At 51.1% G+C, this 24,588-nt stretch overlaps 1 protein-coding gene across 9 annotated transcripts in view; it reads right to left on the reverse strand.

The window, feature by feature from the left end:
- Window positions 1-24,588, reverse strand: part of FRMD4A (FERM domain containing 4A) — a 331,019-nt gene that overhangs the window by 40,001 nt on the left and 266,430 nt on the right. For all 9 annotated transcript variants that reach the window (XM_047864925.1, XM_047864923.1, XM_047864920.1 and 6 more), the window contains exons 12-14: window positions 23,535-23,611; window positions 18,263-18,401; window positions 11,591-11,732 (exon numbers count right to left, since the gene is read on the reverse strand). In XM_047864925.1, the coding sequence (XP_047720881.1) occupies window positions 11,591-11,732; window positions 18,263-18,401; window positions 23,535-23,611 (358 nt within the window). The remainder of the gene's footprint in view (window positions 1-11,590; window positions 11,733-18,262; window positions 18,402-23,534; window positions 23,612-24,588) is intronic.

The raw sequence follows: 24,588 nt of genomic DNA on the forward strand, positions 1-24,588 counted from the left end.
CATCATCCCCGTTTTCGCAGAAGAGGTCACTAGGACGTAGGGAGGCAGGGCTGGGATTCCAGCTGGGTGGCTCTGTTTGGTCCGCCTCACACCCGGAAGGAAACGGTAGGGGCGCAGGAACTTTCCGTCTCGGTCACTGCTGGGCTGCTGCAGTAGGAGAATCGTGTGGTGCACAATCATATCTGCCTTTCACCCCTAGACTCTTTCCACATCCCGCGTGGATTAAAACGCAGGCCGCAGGAAGGGGGAGAAGGAGCCGAGGGGTTCTTCGGGTGAGCCACTGAAGAACAAGCATCGGTGAGCAAGGCGGGGGTGGTGGTGGAGGAGACAGGTGATTCGATGTCACCTGAGGCCCGACCCTCGGAGAGCACGGGGTGGGGTGGGTGGTGAAAAGCTGCCTATGAGGAAGAGGCCGGAGATCAGCAAGGCCGCCTGAAGGAGAGAGGGAACAGCACACGGGAGGGAGCCCTCACCTCAGGGCCGACTAGGTAATCCACCCAGGAAGCTATCACCTCCAGTCTAATCAGCTGAAATGCTCTCTGCGCTCCATTGCCAGCCAATCAGATCAGCGCCCCAGGGAGCCTTCCTGGTTATTGCTGTCAACTGTATGTTTGCAGGAGACTGAAAACACAATCTTTCGGGTTGGGCTATTTATTATTATTTTTTTTTATTTTTTTATTTTTTTTACATTTGTTTACTTTTGATAGAGACAGAGCACAAGTCGGGGAGGGGCAGAGAGAGAAGGAGACCCAGAATCCAAAGCAGGCTCCAGGCTCCGAGCTGTCAGCCCAGAGCCCGACGCGGGGCTCGAACTCCAAAACCGCGAGATCATGACCTGAGCCCAAGCCGGACGCTTAACCGACTGAGCCACCCAGGCTCCCCTTGGCTCTTTACTATTATGTTTCAACCTGAATCCAAAGAATTTTGATAGAAACAGGTCACTAATAATGTAGGGATTAATTTAGGTGGAGGAAGAGGGAAAAACCGGACCTCACAGAGGACCATTCCTATCCATCCAGCCACAGCCAGAGAACCTGCCTGATGCGTTCAAGGCCAGAAAGTCACTTTTGGTGCCTATCTGGCAATCTTCTGAGGGCGTTACTGATACCATGGGACCAGCGCCGCAGATGTTCCCGGCAGAGATGTGGTAAAAACCTGTCCCACGGCTCTGGAGGAACAGCCTCCCTCACTTTCCTACTTTCCAGCCGGGGGACACCTCACCCGGTGGGCAGCCAGTTGCCTGGGGCAGGATGTGGGGGTGGGGAACACCAGCTCCCCTCCAGCCGGCAAACACATGCACGGATATCCTCGTTCAGCTGCGATGGAGAGTTTGCTCCAATCTTTCCAAAGACCCTGGGCCGCTCGGCACCGGATGTGAGTAACCATCCCCTGAAGAACACATTGTCAGGAACTGTGGCTCATCTCTTTTTTACACAGATGGGATCCTGACTAAGAGCCCCCTGATCTCGGGAGACAGAAGGGGTGCTTTCCTCTTTGAAAAGCGGGGAAATTTCAAACAGTCCCCCCAGGAAGAAAGAAATCTGTTATCCTAAAAGGAAGGGAAGGAAAGAAAGGACAATCTGTCTTGTTTCAGTCTTCAAGGAAAAAGAAAATGAAGAAGCGTATTCCCAGCCGATCTGTTAAAAGCTGCAAGGCAAAGTTTTGGCTGACACCTCGGGAACAAATAGGAGGGAGAGGTCTCGACTCTTCCTCGTGACGAACAGACAGGCATTTTCCTTATGAGTCCTCAGTTAGGAGTTCCTGACACAAAAGATGTCCTGAGAGGCCATGGGAAATGCTGTCACACTGCGGATTTTTCGGGTTAAACGTGTGATCTCTGGAGACCACCTCCAAGAATTAAAGGGGGTTTTTAATGTGAAAAACATATGCCTGGACAACTTCTCATCGGGCTCAGCAATTATAGTCCACCTGAACGAGTAGTGGAATGGAAGCACCTGGGTGGCGGGTAGGGATCTCTGCGACAGTTTTACCGTGTGGCCGTTTCACTGCTCAGGGGCACTTCCGACAATGGGTGGAGAGGACAAATATAAGGGGGGGGGGCTGAATAGTTGACTATAAAAATTAGCAGCAGTATCTAATAAAAATATTGAGTTCGATATCCATTTCAAACTACTGTTTATGGGTAACTCACATGGTTCCCCCTTTCTCTTATATTGTGAAATGAGGGGCTTGATCTTTCCAGCTCCCAGACTCTAATTCCGCGGCGGCATCAAAAGCGCTGGGCTGAATGGGAACACAGCGATGCCTATGAGGGACCACACGGGTATTTATTTTCCAGTGTTTAAAATTTCAGCGCTGGACAGGAGCTTGCTTAGGTTATACGTGCTTACTCTGCTCGGGTTCTCTTTACTCTTTACTATTCTTTTGGTACTAATACCCAAGGGCGGAAAGAGATCACTGTAAAGCCATCCCACAGGACAGGTGTCACCCCTCACTGGTTGCCCGGTCCGGTGTGAGCACACCCTGGCAGAACCCCAGTCCTCTGTCAGGGCCGGTGTGGCTGTGCCCGCCTGCAGAGCACGGAGGTTATGGCCCAAATTAAAGCCCCTGGAATCCTCCAAAAGGAGGCAGGGAGCTGCTACCAGAGAACTTTAAGAGGCTGGAGAGAGACACAGGGAGGAGACAGAGTGAGAGCGAGAAAGAAAGGAAGACAAACAAGAAAAAAAAAAAAAAACCCACACAAACCAAAAGACAATGTGATTTGTACCGGCGCGAGGCAATGTGTGTTGACCTGAATACAGCCGTGACCGTAAAGCTGGCTGACGCCTATCAGATCAGCTCTCTGTAGGGAGAGATGTCAGATAGCTGGCATCCTCATTGTTATATTAGTTATTAATAAACTTCCTGACAATGGAAGGAAGTGCCAGCACTCAGAGAATGAGAATGTGAGAACGGGTGAGTAATGCCTGTGGACGGATCCCGGGCAAAGCGAGGGCCCCGCGCTTCGCACATGTTTTCCCCCAGAACGGCGAGTGTCAGAGCTGGGGCGTGATCGCAGGCGGCAGGGTTTGCCCCGGTGCTGTTTGTTTAAACCAAAGATCCCTCACCACATGCTTCGCAATCCTGCCGATCACAACGACAAAGAGGACTCAGCTGCCAACTCATTAATCACCCGGCCCGGCTCCTATTTATAGACACAGCACATCCTTTTGTTTTGTAGCAAACGTGCGGCTTATGGCCCCTGGATTTTCAGTCAAGAAGCCAGTGCCAGTCTCCTTGTTTCATCTCAGAGGGGACACACAGTACCATTTTGTCCGGGTGGTTAATGAGACAAGCCACATGGGCCTGCAGAACACAAGGTATTTCCCAAGCAAGCTGTGCACCATTTTCTTTAAAAAGGCTGAGAGTCGCCCAAGCGGCTCTGTTAAGCATCTGACTTCCGATCAGGTCATGATCTCACGGTTCATGAGTTCAAGCCCCACGTTAGGCTCTGTGCTGACAGCTCAGAACCTGGAGCCTGTTTGGGATGCTGTGTCTCCCTCTGTCTCTCTGCCCCTCCCCCACTCACACTCTGTCCCTCTCAAAAATAAATATTAAAAAAAACACCTTTTTTTAAAGGCTGAGAGCACGGGGTGCCTGGGTGGCTCTACTGGTTGAACGTCTGACTTCATCTCAGGTCATGAGCTCACGGTTTGTGAGTTCGAGCCCCATGTTGGGGTCTGTGGTGACAGCTCAGAGCCCGGAACCTGCTTCGGATTCTGGGTCTCCTTCTCACTCTGCCCCTCCCCCACCTTGTGCACAGCATACCCTCTCTCTTTCTCTCGTTCTCAAAAAAAAAAAAAAATGGTTGAGGGCAAAACCAGGTCTCCCTCAGCCCCTACATGCCCCACTGACATCAGAATTGTTCCGTTCTGGCAAGTCGTCCCAACAATGCTTAGGACAAGCCTACGCGCTCTCCCACTTTTGGACGGGCTGTGCGTGTTCAGCTACCAGGACAAGTACAGCTGTTGTTTTCTTTGTTTTTTGTTTGGTTATTACATGTTCTGTCCCTCTCCAATCTTTTCGGAGATACCAAGAAATGGGGGAAGGGAAGAGAGGAACAAACTCCTTTGAAGTCCCGCAAAAAAGATGCCAGGCGCTTTGTTTTTTTTTTTGAACTCTGAAAACATCATAACCGAGCGGTTTGAATTCATAGTTGTCCTCTGTAACTCTGTCTGAGCCTCTGCAAACGAGTCACCTGAAGCACCAATGAGCAAAAGCAATGGAGGAGAGGTGTTGGCGAATCTGGAGGGAACCCGCAGGCTCCCCCAGGACGGAGAGAAGAGTGCCCACAGCAGTCAGGCAGGGGGTTTACGCAGCGTCCAGCCACGCACGGCGTGTGACGAGGCCAAGATAGCACCCGGCTCGTGGAGGGCAGGGGGAGGGGGTCTGTCGGCCTGGCTTGGCAGCCTGAGCTGCCTCGACATCCCTTCTTGCAGGGGGACTCTGCGAAGACCTCACCATCTCTCAGCTGATGTATTCTGGGGACAAGGGTCCTCACATCCTTTTTGAGCCTGGTCCCCAGGGCCTTTCCGCAAATGAACTTGGGATATGGGTTCTATAACCTTCCTACACAGTGTGAACTCCATTTGGTGTCCTAACACGTATATTCCTTTTATTCCAACACAGGTCTTGACTCCTGGGCTTGGACGGTTCACTACCTTTAAGGGTCTCTCCTGGGGACAGGGGCCTATAGATCTTATGTGAGAGAGTCCTATGTATCATCACTGAAGAATTTGGGGTGGGGGGCTTAGCACTAAGCCTTAATAAATCATTTCAACTACGTGGACCTTTTTTTTTTTTTAATGCTAGCCCTGTAGCTCAGGGCATTAGCAAATGCAGACTTCCAACTTCTTTAATAAATAGCAACGACACGGCTTTGTTTCTTTAGCAACTCATACCTCAGATGCCAAGTACTGGACGTCAGTAATTTTAAAGGTATTTACACGCCTTTAAATAGGAAAACAGCCTTCAAAGTTACTAACAGCTTGGAAATCTTTTCTCTGTTAACATCAATAAACAGTATGAAACACTTTGAGGAGAGGGGCTCTAGCTTTCTAAGTGTTGTGCATTGCACCAAGCAAGGTTTGGGAGCTAAACAAAGAGCTCATCCCACAACAATATTACAGTGTTACAAGGGTCAGCTACACCACAATTTGGGCATAGATAAGAGTGAAACAGTGGATAGAAGACAGCAAGGATGAACAATATTTGACAAATTTAATTTTCAAGGTCTGAGGCCAGTAGATAAAAGTGATACAGTACATTCCAAAGGAGAGTATCAGTGGCGGGCATGTGACAGTTCTAGGCAAGGCCCAAGAAACCATGAGCTCCAGGAACACAGATGATCCTAGGGGCGCCTGGGTGGCTCAGTCAGTTAAACATCTGACTTCGGCACAGGTCACGATCTCGAAGTTCATGGGTTTGAGCCCCGTGGCAGGCTCTGTGCTGACAGCTCAGAGCCTGGAGCCTGCTTCGGATTCTGCGTCTCCCCCGCTCTCTGCCCCTCCCCCGCTCACGTGCAGTCTCCCCAAAATGAATAAACATTAAAAAACTTTTTAAAAAAGGAACACAGATGATCCTTAAAATGGACCACGTGCAAGATTTTTACTACTGTTTTTCAGATTTTAATTTCAATAATCCTGTACCACTGACATTGGTTTTGGCAATGATTTTTTGGATCTAATGCCAAAATCAAAGGTACCCGAAGTAAAAATGAACAAGGGGGATTACAGCAAACTAAAAAGCTTTTGCACAGTAAAGGAAACCATCAACACAACAAAAAGGCAACCTCCTGAATGGGGGAAGATATTTGCAAGTCATATAACTGATAAGGGATTAGTATCCAAAATACATAAAGAACTCCTACAACTCACCAGCAAAGAACCCACACAACCCAATTCACAAATGGGCAGAGGATCCGAACAGACATTTTCCCAAAGACATGCAAATGGCCGACAAACACATGAAAAGATACTCAACGTCACTCGTCGCCAGGGAACGCAAAGCAAAACCACAGTGAGATACCACCTCACACCTGTCACATCGGCCAGAGTCAAAAAGACAAGAAACAACCGGTGTTGGCAACTGTGGAAAAAAAGGAACTCTCGTGCACTGTTGGTGGCAATGCCAACGGGTGCAGTCACTGTGAGGAACAGTATGGAGGTTCTTCCAAAATTTAAAAATAGAGCTACCATATGATCCAGTAATCCCAGTACTGGGTATTTATCTGGAGAGAATGAAAACACTAACTCAACAAGATAGACCTATCCCTACATCCACGGCAGCGTTATTTACAACAAAATATGGCAACAACCCGTCCATGAAGAGATCAAGAAGATGTGGTATATCCGTACAATGGAATATTATTCAGCCTTAAAAAAAGAAATCTCACCTTTTTGGGATAACCCAGATGGACCTTGAGGGCACTGAGTTAGGCGGAGTATGTCAGAGAAACAAGTATCGTATAATCTCACTTATATGTGGAACTTAAAAAAAACAACAACACAAAAAACCCAGAACTGAATCTCATAGATACAGAGAGCAGATTGGTGGTTGACAGAGGCTGGGGTTCAGAAGGTATGTGTTTCTAGTTATAAGTCATGGAAATGTAATGTTACAAACATTTTTTTTTTTAATCGTGTTTGGAGTACCTATTGGATGTCAGGCCCTGAGCTAGAAGTACAAAAAAGGATTTTCAAATGAGGACTCAGTTCTCGAAATGTTTTTAAGGAATATTTATTAGAGCCCCCCCCCCCGCCTTTTTTTTTTTAAAGCAGGAGGCAATAGGTGAAGGAGGGAAACCAATTGATCAAATGGGATACTGGATTAGACACATCGTATTTTCTAAATGAGAAGTAGAATGTAGTGTCTGGCAAGTGTAATAAAAAGAGTGTTTAAAATCAGGGCTGTCCTACAGGAGCAAGGCTCCATCCATCTGGGGGAACACATTTCTAAGGAGTTCTCGAGAAACAGGCAAGAGGTCACTGAAGGACAAAAAGAAACTAGTGGGAAACTAGCCAGCCGGGAGTTTTTGGAAGACAAAGAGACAGCAGGCAGGAATCCAAGTCGGTGAGCGGCAGAGACAGAATCCCAAGCAGGCTCTGCACTGTCCGTGCAGAGCCTGACCCGGGGCTCGAACCCATGAACCATGAGATCATGACCTGAGTTGAGACCAAGACTCAGATACTTAACCGACTGAGCCACCCAGGCGCCCTCTGGCTGTGGAGTTTTGTTTTGTTTTTTGTTTTTTTTTAATTTTTTTTCAACGTTTATTTATTTTTGGGACAGAGAGAGACAGAGCGTGAACGGGGGAGGGGCAGAGAGAGAGGGAGACACAGAATCGGAAACAGGCTCCAGGCTCCGAGCCATCAGCCCAGAGCCCGACGCGGGGCTCGAACTCACAGACCGCGAGATCGTGACCTGGCTGAAGTCGGACGCTTAACCGACTGCGCCACCCAGGCGCCCCATGTGGAGTTTTTTAAGCCAAGGGCTGGACGCCCTCACTGTGGGTGACGGGAAACACCCCCTTCCAGGTGGGGCTGCCGAGGGCTGGTCTCAGCTGAGGGCATCTGTTCCCGCACAAGACAGAGGGGCAGCGATTAGCACCCCCAGGGGGAAATGATGACCAGATCTGTGGACACCAGAAATTCCCTTTAACTCATGGCCTATATTCTTTCCTTTTTGGAGTCTCTCCTCCACTGGCTTCTTAAGTCACGGGAGGGAGGTGTCCCCACGGACCCTCAGCCTCAGCATGACATCAAGCACACTTCTTCAGGCTCCAGCTGGCAGGGCTGGGCAGAGTTTGACGCGCTGCCTGATCTGGTCCTGGGGCACGGCTCATACCTCCCGGTCTCATCCTCTCCCACCTTCCCCTCGCACAGCGGTGTGGCAGAGGGAAAGGGCAGAGGAGTCAGTGCCCACGAACGGAGTCCCTCTGCAAGTGGGGAGGGCGAGGTCTTGGCGTCAGGAGCTCCCAAGTAGACTCCCTGGCATGAAGCTATCACACATTTGAAAGTCACTTTTGTATCTTGGGGTAAAGATGCTTTATTTGCTACTGTACTATTTTGTTCTATTATGCTGGTGGCAGGGACACAGCTGAATTGCTTTCTCACCTGCAAAATCTGGATCTCATCTGCTGATGACGGAGTGATGTCAGTTCTACGTCAGGAGATTTGGGGCTCCCGGGCACAACCTGATCTGTGGCTGCGGTTACGTTACCGCCGTGGTGCCCCCACAGGCTCACAGATCTGAGCGGCCAGAGAAGACGGCCCAAGACACAGGTCCGAAAGCGGGGATACCTGGGTTCTGTGTTCCAAAGCCACACCGTCACCTCAGGCTTCTCTCTCTTCTTCAGCAGGAAGAGTGGCTCTCAACGTGTGGTCCCCAGACCAGCCTCATCGACATCTCTTAGGGACTTGTTAAAAATACAAATTCTCAGGCTCACCCCCGACCTACAGAATCAGACACCCTGGGACTGGAGCTCAGCTATCTGTGTTTGAACTGCCCTCCACGTGGTTCTGATGCGCGTCGAAGTTTAAGAACTGAGCTGGAAGAATCCACTGTCCTTCTGGATAGAACCGTGCCAAATTCGCACAGTACCCGGCTTTCCAAATGGCTAAGAAACTACAGCAGGGATGCACACCTCACGAAGCCGGAGGGATGGGTGGGGCTCATCTGTGGCTGGATGAGGACGACCGCGGGCAGATAAATCCAGGCTCAAAGCAGAGACTCTGGATTTTACCAGGGGTTAGAAGGGTCTAGAGCACAAACACAGGGACTGACTATGGCTCTTCCCTTTGCCACTCAGCAGGGGATTGAGAGTGGCCATAATTTGAGATGTGGGTCTCAGGTTTTGTAGGACCTTTTCTTAGAGACAAGACAGCAGCATTTTTTACAGCTTTCACTGTAAAGCTGAAGGCCTCAGAAATTATCGTCATTTGCCTCGCTGTACTGCTGAAAACATTTAGAAGAATCTGAGGCAGGGAGGCGTTTATGGTAAACCTATGGTGGCAGAAGCAGAGCCAGGCTTTGTGGGGCATGAAGCTTATATAATTTTAGTGGATTTACGGAAAAAAATGCAATTATTTACAACAGACGAGATATGGAAGAACCTAGGTGCCCACTAATAGAGGACACTTAGGATTGATAAGATGGATAGAAAAGATGTGGTGTGTGCGTGTGTACATCACACAACATACACACACACAATGGAATATTACTCAGCCATAAAAAAGAATGAGATCTTGCCATTCACAACAACATGGATGGACCTGGGTATTATGGTAAGTCAAAGAAATCAGACAGAGAAAGACAAATACCGTATGATTTCACTTCTTCGTGGAATCTACCAAACAAATGAATAAACCAACAACAAGCAGAAATAGACTGAGGGGCGCCTGGGTGGCTCAGTCAGTTAAGCCTCTGACTTCAGCTCAGGGCATGATCTCATGTCTGGGAGTCTGAGCCCCTCGTCGGGCTCTGGGCTGACAGCTCAGAGCCTGGAGCCTGCTTTGGATTCTGTGTCTCCCTCTCTCTCTGCCCCTCCCCTGCTCATGCTCTGTCTCTCTCTCAAAAATAAATGAACATTACAAAAAAAAAGAAAGAAAGAAACCCATTAATACAGAGAACTGGTGATTGTCAGAGGGGAGGGGGAAGGGCAAAATGGGAGAAGGAGGGTGGGAGACACAGGCCCCCAGGGATGGAATAAGTCACAGGGAAGAAAGGTACAGCTTAGAGAACACAGCCAGTGACACCTTAACAGAGCTGCATGGTGACAGCTGGTAGCTACACTTGAGGTGAGCTCAAGAGATGGTGAAATCGCCACATTACATACCTGAAACTAACATAACACTTACGTGGACTGCACTTCAAGATTAAAAAAAAAAAAAAAAAAAAAGAATGCAAAACGTACCATGTTCACAAAACCACATGCCATGAGGACATGTGGCTGGGCCCTCCCAAACCCTCTGAAAGGCCTGGCCAGCGCGGGCCCCTGAGCTGAAGCTCCACCAGCCCCCCAGTAAATGGGCCTCTCGGTCCGGGAGGGGCACGTCCTCCCCCTGGTCCTCCGGGTCGAGGCTCTGACTGGACTCTGCCGGCCTGGAGGCCGCCCAGACCCCTTCAGCTTCTTGCCCTTCTCTGTTTCCTCCTACTGCTGTTGTGTGCAGTCCTTAGACGGGGCTGTGGAAAGACCCTGGTGAACCAAGGAGTTGGTTCTTAGAAGAACATCACTTTTCATGGCTCATTCTTACTTGTTTCTCTTTGAGACTATCTTCACTTCCAGTCTTCTATGACTCCGGAAGCACCAGGTGCAAAGACAAACAACGAAATAACGACAGGGGAAGGTATAGTAAAGGGGAACTGTGGCGAGGGGGAGAAGAATCTAGACAAAGCTGATGGAGGGAGGAGCCGAGATGTGGGCAGGCAGGATGCCTCTGTGAACCCATGAGCTCCGGCTGGCGTCCCCATCAGCAGGGTTCCGAGGAAGCAAGAGCAGCAGAGAAGTTATGGCTGAGTGTGACGGAGGGACAGCAGTACTGGGCACGGTGGGGGGGGGGGGGGCAGGGGGCGGGCTCGGTAAACAGCATCAGTGGGGGTGGGCATCAAAGAGACGGATGCACTAGAACAGAGGTGATACTAGGGACGCAATATTTGCAGACAACTCCTAGAATGTTACGGCAGGAAGAAATCTTAAAGGAAAAAAAAAGGAAGGAAGAAAGAAAGAAAAAATGACTCTGGAAGATGAGGGAGGGGAAAGACTTGTTGCTTTCCTTCGAGGCTCCGAGGCAAGAGTACACTGTCCCCGAGAACAATCAGGCTTTGATCCTGTGGCCTGGGGAGTGACCTGCATTCAACGTCTCCGAACAATGACCCCCTCCCTCCCACTTCCTGCGCTCAGCAAACCTCCGCCTCTTCCTGTCACCGCGGCCAACGGCGTCCCTACTCTGGCCATCAGCCGGTCCGAATTCACACGCAGAGCCAGTCTGTCCCTCTCGCATCCAATGACAAAATGACTTGCCCAGGGCTCTTAGAAACACACTTGGAATCAGACCCTGGGACTCCCAGTTGCAAAAGGTGCTCGACACTACGTGGCATTCTGTGACAGCAAGACTCTCCGAAGGCCTGGAGTTTCTGGCCTTCCAGAGTCCTGAGGAGGTCGCCTGAGAGCAGGGCGGAGGGTCGCTCAGCACCACCAGCCTGCCTTCAGCCCCCCTCCTTGGTAGAATTCTCCTTTAAGGGCACACAAGCATGCCCCACCCCGTCCTTGGACTTGACACTCCTGACCGTCGGCCATCGGCATTCAGAAGGCTCTGGAGGGTGCCCAAGAGGCTTCTGCGGCCGACGGTCCTTCCCACGCTGCCTGGTTCTGCTGCTTCGGATCTCCCCCCACCCTCTGGCACTCTGGGCGGTTTTCTCAGATTCCCGTTTGGCTCAAAACCTCGGTCTCACAACCGGAGCCAGCTCCCGGTGAGCCTGCCAAGCTGCCTCCTCCGCGGCTGCCACTGGCCGGCCTTGCCCGGAGCCTCGCTGGGCTGGGCGCCGCGCTTCGGTGAGCCTCCTCCACGCTCCCCGAGAGGCCCTGCCGTACCTGATGACAGGAGGCTCCCGCTGCTGCCGCTGATGATCTTCCCTTTGCTCCCCATGTTGGCCAGCTTGGAGGTCTTCAGCGTGCCGGTCTCGGTCAGGTCGATGGCGATCTCGCTCAGGCTGCGCGCGGCATGGATCTTAGACTAGAATGGAAAAGACAACCGGGCTGTGAAGAGGTGTTCACCTCTGGTGGAGAACGGCTACCGCTTGCCGGCTTGGGGTCCCGAAAGGTAGCACAGGGACTCGCTTCCTGGCTTCCAGCATTCTTAACGTTTGTGTTCCTCGGCCCCATCCCCAACCACTGACACTCCCCGCGGGAGGTGGCTCTAGAGAGGACACGAGGGATGATGTTTCCCAAGCTCTGCCTTCCACGGGCTGTGCCGTGCAGTGCCTAGTGCAGGGGCTTTGACGCCACACAGACCCGGTCAGACTCCTGTGCGGGGAACGTTCCTTAATCTCACCAAACCTCTTTATTCCCAGCTTATACAATGGGACGAACACCGCCCACCTTTGCAGGTTCTGTTAGGGGCAAAGGATGGCAGGCACGTGAAGGCTGCCTGAGGCCGTGCCCTGGAACCCAGCTCTCGATAAAAGAGTACTGACTTCATTCCCTATTTAAAAAAAAAATTCTTTTTTACATTTATTTTTGAGAAACAGAGTGAGACAAAGCGTGAGCAGGGGAGGGGCAGAGAGAGAGGGAGACACAGAATTGGAAGCAGGCTCCGGGCTCCGAGCTGTCAGCACAGAGCCCGACGCAGGGCTCGAACTCATGAACCACGACATACCTAACTCTCCTCTCCAAAGTCTAGATTTTAGTTAACGCTCCACTCCACTGTGCTTATTAATTGGCCCGACTTGGCTAAACGTAACAGGTTGGAATAATTAGAAGAGAAGTCTGTAATCATAATTACATTCCTAAAAGTAACTGTTTTTCATTTAAACTGCCTTTTTTAGCTACTGCCTGCGGTCAGTGAAAATGGGGTGTGCATTTTCGACACGTGTTTGATCTTTTTTTTTTCCTTCTTCAGGAAATCAGTTGTTGTGATAGTACGTCAGGCAACATGCTTTACTCACAGCACGAGCCTAACAAAAACAGTATCAATGCTGGGAGAACCCATACGTGTGCTGAGGTTTCTTTCCACGGCCGTCGGCTACAGCACGTAAGCTGATGGTTTTCGAACTCGGTTTGCAACTTGGTTTTTCGGTCACTTAACGTGCATTTGCCCAACCACCCCCTCCGTGTGAGACCAAGTCTGTCCCCCAACAGGAGAAGCCAGCAGAGGCAGATGTGGGGGCCGTGGAGGGGTAGGTAGACATCATCCATTCTTCCTTATTGACATTCTCTACCCGAGTCCCCTGCGCTGTCCAGCAAAGGCTATCACCCCGTGCCTTCGCCCTTCCTCTGGCCTCCACACTGATGCGGACGCTGACGTCCGTGCCTTCCGAGAGCTGAGCGCTTTCCTCTTGTTAGAAGAGGAGAGTCTGAGGGACCAAGGAAACGCAGGAGTCTTGCTGTTTGCCAGCTATGAAGCATCATCCCATCGGTCCTTCCTTGACTGAGGTCTCCTTTCTGACCTCAACTCTTGTCCCCACATTCAGAACCAGGCCACCTCCCTCAGGTCAGGGCCTCCTTGCTGATGACCTAATCGTGGCCACCAGGACCCCGCAGTGCTCCGGCTTGCAGCAGAAGCAGGAAGCACCTTTCACTTCACATGGACAAGGCAGGCATGTCCACAGGGTGTATTTGGTTGAGCTTTACCCTCCGAGCAAGCCGAGGAAGCACACCCATCACCGTCTTTAGCAGCCCTCTCCACGAACGCCCACGCTTTAATAAAAAGAGCGGAGGACGCTTGCAGTTATGTAATGACTCACGGAGACGCGGACCAACTCAGCATGATGCGAAGGGGCCCAGAGTCTCAAGTCAGAAAGATCTGGACTGGAATCTTGGCCCTGGCCAGGTAACCATTGTCTGACCATGATCTTCAACCTGGCTGAGGCTCAGATCCCTGTTTATAAAATGAAGCTCTTAAAACCCATGTGGTGGAGTTGTGAATAGGACTCAATTAGATAATATACATAAAGGCCACTGGAATGGAAATAGGAAAGGGATACAAATCATGACCTGGAGGCAATTTGCTAAATGAGGGGAGATTGATGGCTCAACCTGGGATTTGGGGGATCTCATTAACCACATGCCAGACCTATCCCCACCCACTTCCAATTCTGCCACTGGTCAGTGTCAGAGGCAAAAACCAAAATATGGAAAAGGGAGCAACAGATATCCTTTCCCAAGGGAGATCAGATTCTTAGAAGCTTTAGGAAATTATTGGCTTCTCTCTGAATGGAAATATCACAATGACTAAACAGACCCAGTGGAGAGAGCACACACTAAGGAATGAGTACGGATTGGGAGATTGTATTCTGGCAAAGTCAAGTCTTTGGGACATCCCAGAAGAGCCTCCAAAATTCTGGACATCCTACTTTGGGGGCCTTGCCCCACCAAGTTTTATTATTGATATCCCACGAGCAAGGTTTAATGGTCCCCTACCAAGCTTTCACCCTGCTTTTGATCTAGATGGAATGAAGAACAGAGGACAGATTAGAAAAAAAACAAAACTCTCGGGGCACCTGGGTGGCTCAGTCGGTTAAGCATCCGACTTCGGCTCAGGTCATGATCTCGCGGTCCGTGAGTTCGAGCCCCGCGTGGGGGTCTGTGCTGACCGCTCAGAGCCTGGAGCCTGTTTCAGATTCTGTGTCTCCCTGTCTCTCTGACCCTCCCCCGTTCATGCTGTCTCTCCCTGTCTCAAAAATAAATGTTGGGGCGCCTGGGTGGCTCGGTTGGTTAAGCGTCCGACTTCAGTTCGGGTCATGATCTCAAGGTCTGTGAGTTCAAGCCCCGCGTCAGGCTCTGTGCTGGCCACTCAGAGCCTGGAGCCTGTTTCGGATTCTGTGTCTCCCTCTCTCTCTGCCCCTCCCCTGTTCACGCTCTGTCTCTCTCTGTCTCAAAAATAAATAAACGTTAAAAAAAATATTTTTTTTTAATAAATGTTAAAAAAAAAAAAAGAAAAAAAAAACACACACACAAAAAAAACCAACGACTGAGGGGGAGGAACCATGTCCGGACTAGAGGGCAACTCGACGAGTCCCTGCTTAGAGTTCAGAGGCATAGGGTCTAATGTTTATGCTCCACAATCTGAACTTTCAAGTATCTTCCTCTGATATCTACAAGACAGTCCTCAGCTCTGGGCTTCAGAGGTTGCCAGGATCCAGAAAGGACAACATTCCTCATCTTGGGGGTCGGCACACAGAAGTTACCAGTTGTGGCTGGTCCCTGTACAGCCTCTCATTCTGAATGAGCCATACTAAACCAAGCAACATGGGCTCTTTCTGCTCCGTCTCTGGAGACAGAGGAAGCATGTGTGTGTGTGCACGTGCGAGAGATGTTCTTACATGATTTGCACAAGGATCCTGAAAGAAGAAAATACCAGCACCAGGGAAGAACCGGAGACTTCTTGGCCACCCTCCCCTGCTGACTCAAACCACTAGACCACGCTTGTCTCCGGGGCTGATAAGCATCACTTGGGAGGCCTGGGCTTTGCAGAAGCACTTCGGAGAAAGGATTGGCTGGCCTGGCCCGACTCACTAGGGTGTGAAGCAATGGCCAGTGTGCCAGCCAACATGGGCTGCTCAGAAATATTTGGAAACCCGTCCCAGGCGTGTCAGCCGTCACTCACCGGAGATCGTTCTGCCCACCGGAGACGCATCACATCACCCTTGTACAGAGAACGGCATTCCAGAAATGAAAGGTGGTGTAATTCCGGAGGGGAATTTTATCGTCTCTGATTTAATCTGGGAAACTTTTAGAGAATTTAACCTTTACACAAGTGTTGGCCAGGGGATACTGTGTTGGATTAACGATGATAATGATAAAAATACCGATCTCCAAAAGCGGTTTCACACACATTGTGTCATGGGGCCAATCAATAATTTCCGTGAGTAATTTCCTTCCTTGTTCTCTCATCGGGGAGGCAAAGCAGGTACAGTGAGACACTTGCCTAGAGTCAGAGATCCGGAAATGGAGTCCCTGGACCTCCTTGTGGAGTGTATTCCTCACCTGCCACTGTGGGTTGAGGACTTGGTTCCTACGAGAAACGGGAGGGCTCTGGAGCATCTGTGAGGAAGCAGAGCTGACTGGGGGGAAAGTTCTCCCGCTCCCGGGCCAACGTGTACTTCCTTCCGTCCCCCAGGGGTCACTGAGATGGACAGCTGAAATTCCCCTATTGCGTGGGCACCTGGTTTGGCCTTTTAAAGGATACTTGCTGCTAATAAATGAACTTTGAGACTAACTTTTCCCAGTTTACTTGTTGCTTCAGAGGGCTGACCTGTTAGCCTGGCAAAGAAGGCTTCTCCAACTGCAGAGGAAGACCATCTTTTTTTTTTTTTTTTTAATTTTTTTTTTTTCAACGTTTATTTATTTTTGGGACAGAGAGAGACAGAGCATGAACGGGGGAGGGGCAGAGAGAGAGGGAGACACAGAATCGGAAACAGGCTCCAGGCTCTGAGCCATCAGCCCAGAGCCTGACGCGGGGCTCGAACTCCCGGACCGCGAGATCGTGACCTGGCTGAAGTCGGACGCTTAACCGACTGCGCCACCCAGGCGCCCCAGGAAGACCATCTTTGACAGGGGGGATGAAGAACCCTAAGAACCGGCCTCTTGGGGCACCTCGTGGTGGGGGGGTTCAGTTGTTTAAGCGTCTGACTCTTGATTTCAGCTCAGGTCATCATCTCTCCATTCGGGGGATCGAGCCCCGTGCCGGGCTCTGTACTGACTGTGCAGAGCCTGCTTGGGATTCTCTCTCTGCCCCTTCCCTGCTCAGGTGTGCACTCCCTCTCTCTCAAAATAAATAAACATTAAAAAAAGAAAAAAGAAAAAAAAAAAAGAACCTGCTTCTTGAGTTACTCAAGAGACCCTCAATGCAAAAAACCAGCACAGGGTAGAACAGCTCAAACAGCTAATGTACTAACCTCAGAGGGAAATACACTTTGTCTTTTCTCCTTTCAAAATTGTGCTACTGGTGTGTGTGGGGGGTCTGCCCCCAAGAGGCATCAGTGGTGGGGTTCAGGAGGGTTGCCAAGGTCTCCACCCCTCACCACCCATTCCCGAACAACACAGAGGATGGAATCAATGTTTTAAGGTTCTGACCTCTAACTCTCGCAACCAGAGGGCATAATGCGGACACCCACCCACTGTCTCAAGCTAAAGCATGAGTCAAAATGCTTTGGCCCAGTTTCTTTTGATCTAATTGGGCTTCAAATCCCTGTGCCAATGTCCATCATCACCAGGAAAGCTGTGGAATGCTCCCATTATGCCTAACAACAACAAAAAACACTCTACTCTGTGCCCATTCACCCCAGAAAATGACCAAAAAAGGGGTCAGGAAGACTTCGCAGAGGAGAAAACCGTGTTATGAAGGACAAAGTGACAGCCTGGCAGGAAGGGCCCTGATTTGAAACTGATTTATGAGCTGAGAGATTGTTTCCTTTTCTCCTATTTTCTTACTATCTTACTCCTCCCTCCCACTTGGCCCCAGGTCTCTCCGGCTACTCCTCCACCCACGCCAGGGAAAGAACAACGCCACCCAGACAGGAAGTAGGACAGAAGAGGAAGCCGTCAGGATCCAAGAGGGCTCCGATCTGCTGAATCTTGGGCCCAGTAAGGCCAGAGTCCGGCCACCTCCACACCCACGGAGGACCCACATGATGGGACAAAACGTCCCAGGGGCCAAGGCTGGATCTCCCTCGATAGTTCTGCATCGCCTCTGCCAAGCCAGCAGGATTCTGGAAAGGGGCAAGACCCGTCTAGATGGGGCCCTTGACCAGAGGGCTAATGAAGGAGAATGGCTTGTGGAGGGAAGGCAAGGCAGCACGGCAGGCAGAGGCGGTAGAGGAAGAGGGGGCCGAGTGTTGATAGAAGCTGTGTGTGAACCAAGGAGACGTCACTCTCCCACCCGCCAGAAAATGCACCTGTGTGTCCGCACTGGGGCTGGGTCAAACCTCCCTCGGAGGATGGCTGTTTACCAAGGCCTGAGGCTCTAGGTCTACTTTAGGGAAATGGCTGGGTGGTTTTTTTTTTTTTTTTTTTAATGTTTCCAGTTCTTTTTTTTTTTTTTTTTTTTAAAGGAACTGGCAGTTGGAAAAGCCTGGAGGGTTTTCACAGCAATTATCCTAAACAGTTAGATGGTGTCTATTAATTGCAAACGGGTTGCTTTTTTTTTTTTTCCTCTCTCTCAAAAAGGAAACAATATGCCACTGTTGAAACACCATAAAGGGCTTGACAGCTCGTTCCTAGGAGAGGTTTCTGAAGTTCGAAAGCACGCTTGGAATTCCTCAAAAGGGCCCTACCTGGCTGCAGTAAAGGGCCAGAGCCCCTGACCACGGCACGGGACGTACCCTCTGGAAGAGCCTATCTCCTTCCTCCCTCCTGTAACTCTGCAAGGCAGGTCTGTACCTGTGCACCTCTCGGGGCGGGGGACACGGTGCCGCCCCCACCCGTCGAATTCCTGAGCCCTAAATTAGGAGACCCAGACTCAGGCCCTAGTGTAACCCTCAGGCAAGCTTCCCTCTTGGTAGAAAGGTCTGGTCTTTGCAAAGTGCCTCCCAGTCCCTGACTTACCTTACTCTGCTTTCTGTCCAGATAGAACTGGTGCTGGCTAATGGCCATAGCCCAGATGGACTTGATCAATGCTGGACATGCGTACCATGTATGTACCGCGATGCCACTGTGTCCAAACGTCCTCCTGGTCACTGAAGCCCTGTGACAGCAAGAATCAGAAGGTTCAGGCATGTTTATGATGAGGGACTCCGCTGATCCGTTGACAGCTTTTACCAAGAACCCCGTGGGAACTAAACGCCCTGGCATAAAGGGGACATATGAACACACATGCCAGCATGTACACACACACACACACACACACACACACACACACACACTTAGGAAACTACATAGCAAAGTCCAGCTTTTCAATGTAATCAAAATTGTATATATATAAGGTGTACAACAGGATTTGATACACACAGTGAAATGATTCCTACGGTCAAGCTAATGATCATTCTTCACATAGTTAGTTGTGTCACAAGAGCACTGGAGATCTACTCTTAGCTCACATCCAATATTCAGTGCACATCATTAACTACAGTCCTCGTGCTCTACCTTCCATCTGTAGGCTTATTCGTCCTACCCAACTGCAGCTTTGTACCTCTGACGGACACTCCCTACTTCCTCCTTTCCCTGGCCCAGGTAACCACCCTTCCAGTCTATGCTTCCACTTTTTTTTTTTTTTTTTTAATGTTCATTCGTGTTTGAGAGAGAGAGCATGAGCAGGGGTAAAGCAGAGAAGAGAGAGGACAGAGGATCTGAAGTGGGCTCTGCACGGACAGCAGCGAGCCTGACACGGGGCTCGAACTCACGAACCGTGAGATCAGGACCTGAGCTCCAGTGGGACATTCAACCCACTGAGCCACCCAGGAGCCCCTACTATTTGACTTTTGGATTCCACATATTCGTGAGATCACCCAGTTCTTTCCTTTCTGTGTCTGGCTTATTTCACTTGAACATAATGTCCTCCAGGTATATCCACATTGTTGCAAATGGCAGGGCTCCATTCTTTCCCGTGGCTGAATAATATTCCGTTGTATTTATACACACACTACAATTTCTGTATCCTTTCATCCCTCAATGAACACTTAGGTTATGTCCATATTTTGGCTATCACGAATAATGCTAATCTTTTGATTTACTGGCTCCTTAGGGTTCAGAATCCATTCAAGCTTCTGTCTTGTCTGGGATAAGACGGGTCATTCTAGGTCACTGGATGGTCCTTTTTGAGCTTCAGCTCTTGGCACTGGGCCAACACAAACTTCGGAACAGGAAGAGCCTTTGACAATGTCCTTTAGTAAACAGCAGGCAATGCTGCCTATGGTGAAGGATAAGTCAATTCTGTTCTAATCACCACCACCACAGGCCACAGCCTGTGGGAAGTCCCGAAGGAGTCCAGACTTCTTACACTGCTCTAACTCCATGTTCCTTGAGAGAGTGGTTATCAATCTCAAATTTATTCACAGGGCAGACAGGGTATACAGAATCAGGAGAGGGAAGGCAGAATGGAGTCGAGCCAATCTTCTCCACTACCCCCCCTCCACACACGTTTACGTAGGAGATAGGGCCTATCTGTGTACGGAGTAGACAGAGGCAATTAGACTTTAAAAATAAAACACGAGGGGCACATGGATGGCTTAGTCGGTTAAGCGTCCAATTTGGGCTCAGGTCATGATCTCACGGTTCGTAAGTTCGAGTCCCCCCACCGGGCTCTCTGCTGTCAACACAGAGCCAGTTTTGGATCCTCTGTCCCTCTCTCTCCCTGCCCCTCCCCTGCACTCTCTTTCTCTCTCAAAATAAACACTAAAAAAAACCAAACCAAAACAAAATAAAAGTGGGAAACATGGGTCCCAAAGGAATTCACATCAATGGTGTAGGGAGGAAAAAAAAAAGGGGTTATAGGATGCTTTCAGTGAAGTGTGTCCCTTAGGCAGATGGTTTGGCAAATGAAATCTGAGAACATGTGTTTGCATGCACGTGTGTGTGTGTGTGGGTGTGTGCAAGGCAAGGTGCTGGGGTGGGGCCTGGGGTTCCCCACGTGAACATAAGAAAAAAGCGTGTTCTCAAGTTTAAGGTGTCTAATTTGGAAGATTTTCCCTGCAAGACAATTTAGAGCTGCTCCCATCATGGAAAAGGAGCCGGTGACAGAGTGGGGAGGAATGCCCCACAGATCCCTGTAGAAATAAGAAGAAACCATGATGGGAACCTTCCACTTCGGCTTCTATGCCAGTGGCTGCTCCTGGGACCCAGTACGATCCTTTCTCCCAGAAAAGCGGAGTTAGAAAGGACGAGGGACTGGAGGCATGTCTGAGGGCAAGCACGAGAGTCGCAGGGGCCAAATGCTCGCGTGTTTCAGGGAAGGCAGGGGAGGAAGGGTCCAGGAGGCTCGCCAGGTCTGGGAGGTGCTGTACAAACAGCGCATCAGACCCGGAGTTTTCTCCTGCTCCATTATTAAACATATCTCTTCTCCGCATCTCTCCCTTCAGGCTCTTCCCACCACACTGACTTTTCTGTTTTGCCTAAACCTTAGAAACGGAATATTTGCCAAGAACCAGAGAACCAATGTGGGTATCGAGCTGGGGGTGCGTGTCCGGGAGCACACGTCGTGCGTCCCCTTCTGTGGTCCACGCTGGGCCCATCGACTCAGGACGCGCCCTCTGCCTGGGGTGATCCCCGGTCCCTGTCTGGGTCCCACCCTCTTCACCGCAGGATTCTTTTCCTTACTTGCCATCCCAACCCTTCACCTCTGGCTCCCTTCCTGGCTGCGACTGCCTCAATGCAGAGTCCATCAGACTCCTGTTCCCTGCTCCAAATACCTGTGGCAACAGCAGCGGGCGAGGCATTTAAGATAAGGAGGGCCCTGTGGGCCCTGGGAAGACCATTTGCTGTCCTAGGAGGCAGGAGGCGGCTGAGAGCCTTAGCTCTGCCATGAAACCCAGTAGCTAACAACCCACGGCAATCCCCTAGGTTTGCACCGGTGTCCATCTGGAAAAGGGGTCCTTAAAGCTGCAGTCAGCTTGGGTTTCCAACTCTGACATCAGCGTAGACACCTCCCTGGCCACCCCCTCCCTGCCTGCCTCTAGGGTGGAGGACGACTGTTTCTCTCCAGGAGAGGTGATCACACTCCTGCTTCCAATGCCTCCCTTCCCTCCTCTCTCTTAAGAACCTGAGAGGTTCAGCTCAGAACCTCTCCTGACCAGGCTGGCTTCGCCACTCTCAGTATTTAGGGCCTGTGCCATTCAGCACTCAATTGCCAGTATTTTGTATAGAGCGGAGTGGTAACGCCTGGGAGTCTTAGAGCCAGACTCCCCGGGTTCAAGTCCTTCCTCCACCACTTACCGGCTTTTTGTAACCTAGACCAGGTTATTTTGTTTCTTTTGTGCCTCAGTTTACCACAGGTACAACAGGAAACTAGCAATACCCATTTCCTGGGTTTACAAGTGAGGACACTACGAGATAATGTGTCCAAGTCTTTAGAACAGTGCCTGCCCATAAACAAGAAATACCCAGTCCTCTTGCCTTTCTCCCCAGCCGTGCTAACCTTTCTGGACACTGCCTCAGGGCCAAGGACCTCTTTCTGTAGCCCAGAATGTCTGAAACAGGCTAAAAGCCCATGATAATTATGTGTGAGGTTTGGACCCTTTGCTTTATCTTGGGCCTTAGGAAAGGGAGGGGAATTTAGTATTGTATCACGGACAGGGTGACAAACAGGGAAAACACACACACACAGATGTGTCCGAGGTGCGTGAGTTAGCAAAATTCCCAACAGAGGACAGGCGTGGACAGTGTGCACAGCCCCTTAGATGACCCAGTCCCTAGTTTTCGTCCTGTCGGACAGCCCCTCTCTGCATGGGACCCATTGTGGCAACATTCGGTTCACTCTTTTCAGACACAGAAGGGTGAGGGGGAGGAGAGAACCTAAGACTGGTCTGATACAGTTCACCCGGAAAAGCAGCAGGGAGTTCCTTCTTGGGGGGAGGCCTGTTCTTAGCGTCTGTCCCTCCCCCACGTGGCCTGCTCGGCAGAGGCAGGGTCCGGGGGACACTTCGCATCACCTGACTGTGCAGACTGGCTAAGATGTTCTCCATCTGCTGGTCTTGTGGAGAAGGTGGGGGCATGGGCTGAGCTGCTTCCCTCCGAGGGAGTGGCTGCTTCAGGCAGATTACACGGTGGGGCGGAGAGGCATGTTCCCCTGCTGGGTTATCGCTGGTGGCAGGGGCTGAGACACGGCACAAGCTTAGCCCTCTGACTTGGGTGTGTGTGTGTGGGGGGGGGGTGGCAGTGTCTCGTTCTGAGAACTGTCTGGGTGCAAAGTAGCCTGTTTTGGGTGCTCAGAAGCCATATGCGAGTGGAGCCGGGGCCAACCCTCTTCGGCTGGCCAAGGCTGGGGTAGCTATCGCTGGTGCCCAGAAGCCCAGTTTTGCACCTTTACAGAGTCTGACCTTTCCACCATCTTCCTGGAGATCCCTTCTTGTAAACCCATCTTGGGACCTATTAAAAGCAATTTATCCTTGGGTGTCAGGCCTGTTTTTGGGGAATTCTGGGCTGCCTCGAAGTCCAGCGCTGCCAGCAGACAAAGAGAGGAAGAGCGGCCGGTACGTGCTGCCCGAGAACCTTCCACGCAGGGGCTTGCTGCATTCCAAACGGGGACCCTATTGTTTGGCATCTGACTTTGAGAGCACTGATTTTTCTCCACAGGTGCTCCCTGGGACACAATGTGGGTGGGGAGAAACAGAACTGTGTTTCTTTCACATCCACCCACCACAATGACACCCTGAAACCACAGCTCGTGGAGTGAATTAACACAGCTCCCTTGGGTACAAATCCCTTTTGGTGCTATCTTCCCAGAAACACTCTCAGAAGCTCTGAACGAGCCATCCATCCCCTCTTCCTTCGGCAAGACCTCTCTAGAAGGACCCAGCCCACTGCCCCGTGTAATGTGGTGCGTGTTACCGAGTGTCACCTACCTTCCCTAAAACTCCCCGGCGTGAGCAGGGACAACTCCACACGTATGCATACCGCACATGTGCAGCTAGGTGCCACGACCACCCAACTGCCAATTTCTCTCACGCGTGCGCACGCACACCCAACGCACACTCGAATCCACCGCATCCATCAACACGTTGAGCACAAAACAAAGCTTCACTGTCAGCTGTGACGATACTCCCCGCGGTCAACCGTCCCCTCCCCCCCCCTCCCCCAAATGAACAATGACAGCACAAAAATCGTCAGGTCAATAACACGCTGGTGGACCACGCGCTCCCGGAAGGAAAGGACTCTTCTAGCTTACCTGCGGGGGTCATGAACTTCCACGGAAAACTTCTTTTCTCTGAAATACAGGTTTTCCAACTGCCTCCATTGGAAGATCTGGACAGAAAACAATGCGGTTTACGTTCAGAAGCGGTTGGCTCTGGGCGGGCGGTAGTCCTCTCTTTGCTGAACTTCTACAGCTGGCAGCTTCCTTATCAACGCTGAGACCACACAGTTTGCACCTCCTCCGTCTCTTGCTACACACCCCCGCACGCTCGCGCGCACGCACGCGCGCGCGCGCACACACACACAGAGGCTGCTCTCCAAATTCAAAAGCGGTTAACGTGGGTGTGGATTTTCCTGCAGGTTTCTCAACAGGAACAAAACAAGTTCTTTTCAAGTTGTTCCCCTCTGCTTTGCCCTTTGTTGCGGGATCCACGACCCTTCCCGCCGCAGACTTTTCCCTCCACGGGGAGGGGGGCGAGCGCGAGCGCTGGGAGGGAGGGCTGCGGAGGGAGAGCAGGGGAGCTCTCACAGGGGAGCGGGGGCCATCTGCGTGCGGCGCCGAGCTGAGCCCTCTCCCTCCAGTGCTGAAATGGGAAGGCGGTCAAATTCCCAGCCTCCCATCGGGACTCCACTTCCTGCCCACTAATGTGTAAGAGCCCGGACTCGCCCTGGTGAGTCGGCTCCGGGAAGCTTCTCTGCGAAGGGCGGGGGCTGCTGGAACCTTATTTCAGGGGTAGGCGACTCGACTCGAGATAAGGAGACGAGCCTGTCAAGCCCCTGCTTCTTCCCGCGGCACAAAGAAACTCCAGAGTCCCGCTGCCGGCGGGAGGCTGCAGCCAGCGGCCCGCGGCCACGGCCAAGGGAGAGGCCAAGTACAGTTAGGGCAGTTTTGAAAAGTGGGAGGGAGAGAGTGCCCGGCGCTGCCCTCAGGCCCTGGCGGGCACAACTCCGACTCCTTCCACCGGAGAGGAGGGGGCCCTGTTAACTAAGCAGCGGACTACAGGGTCTGGGAGTAATTAGGGCAGCACTGCTCTGGAAGGCGTTCCTTTCATCAGGAGAAAAAGTGAACGGTGGACCGTGTCACAAGA

Source organism: Prionailurus viverrinus, chromosome B4 (assembly GCF_022837055.1).
Source record: "Prionailurus viverrinus isolate Anna chromosome B4, UM_Priviv_1.0, whole genome shotgun sequence".
In the NCBI taxonomy this organism is placed as follows: Eukaryota; Metazoa; Chordata; class Mammalia; order Carnivora; family Felidae; genus Prionailurus; species Prionailurus viverrinus.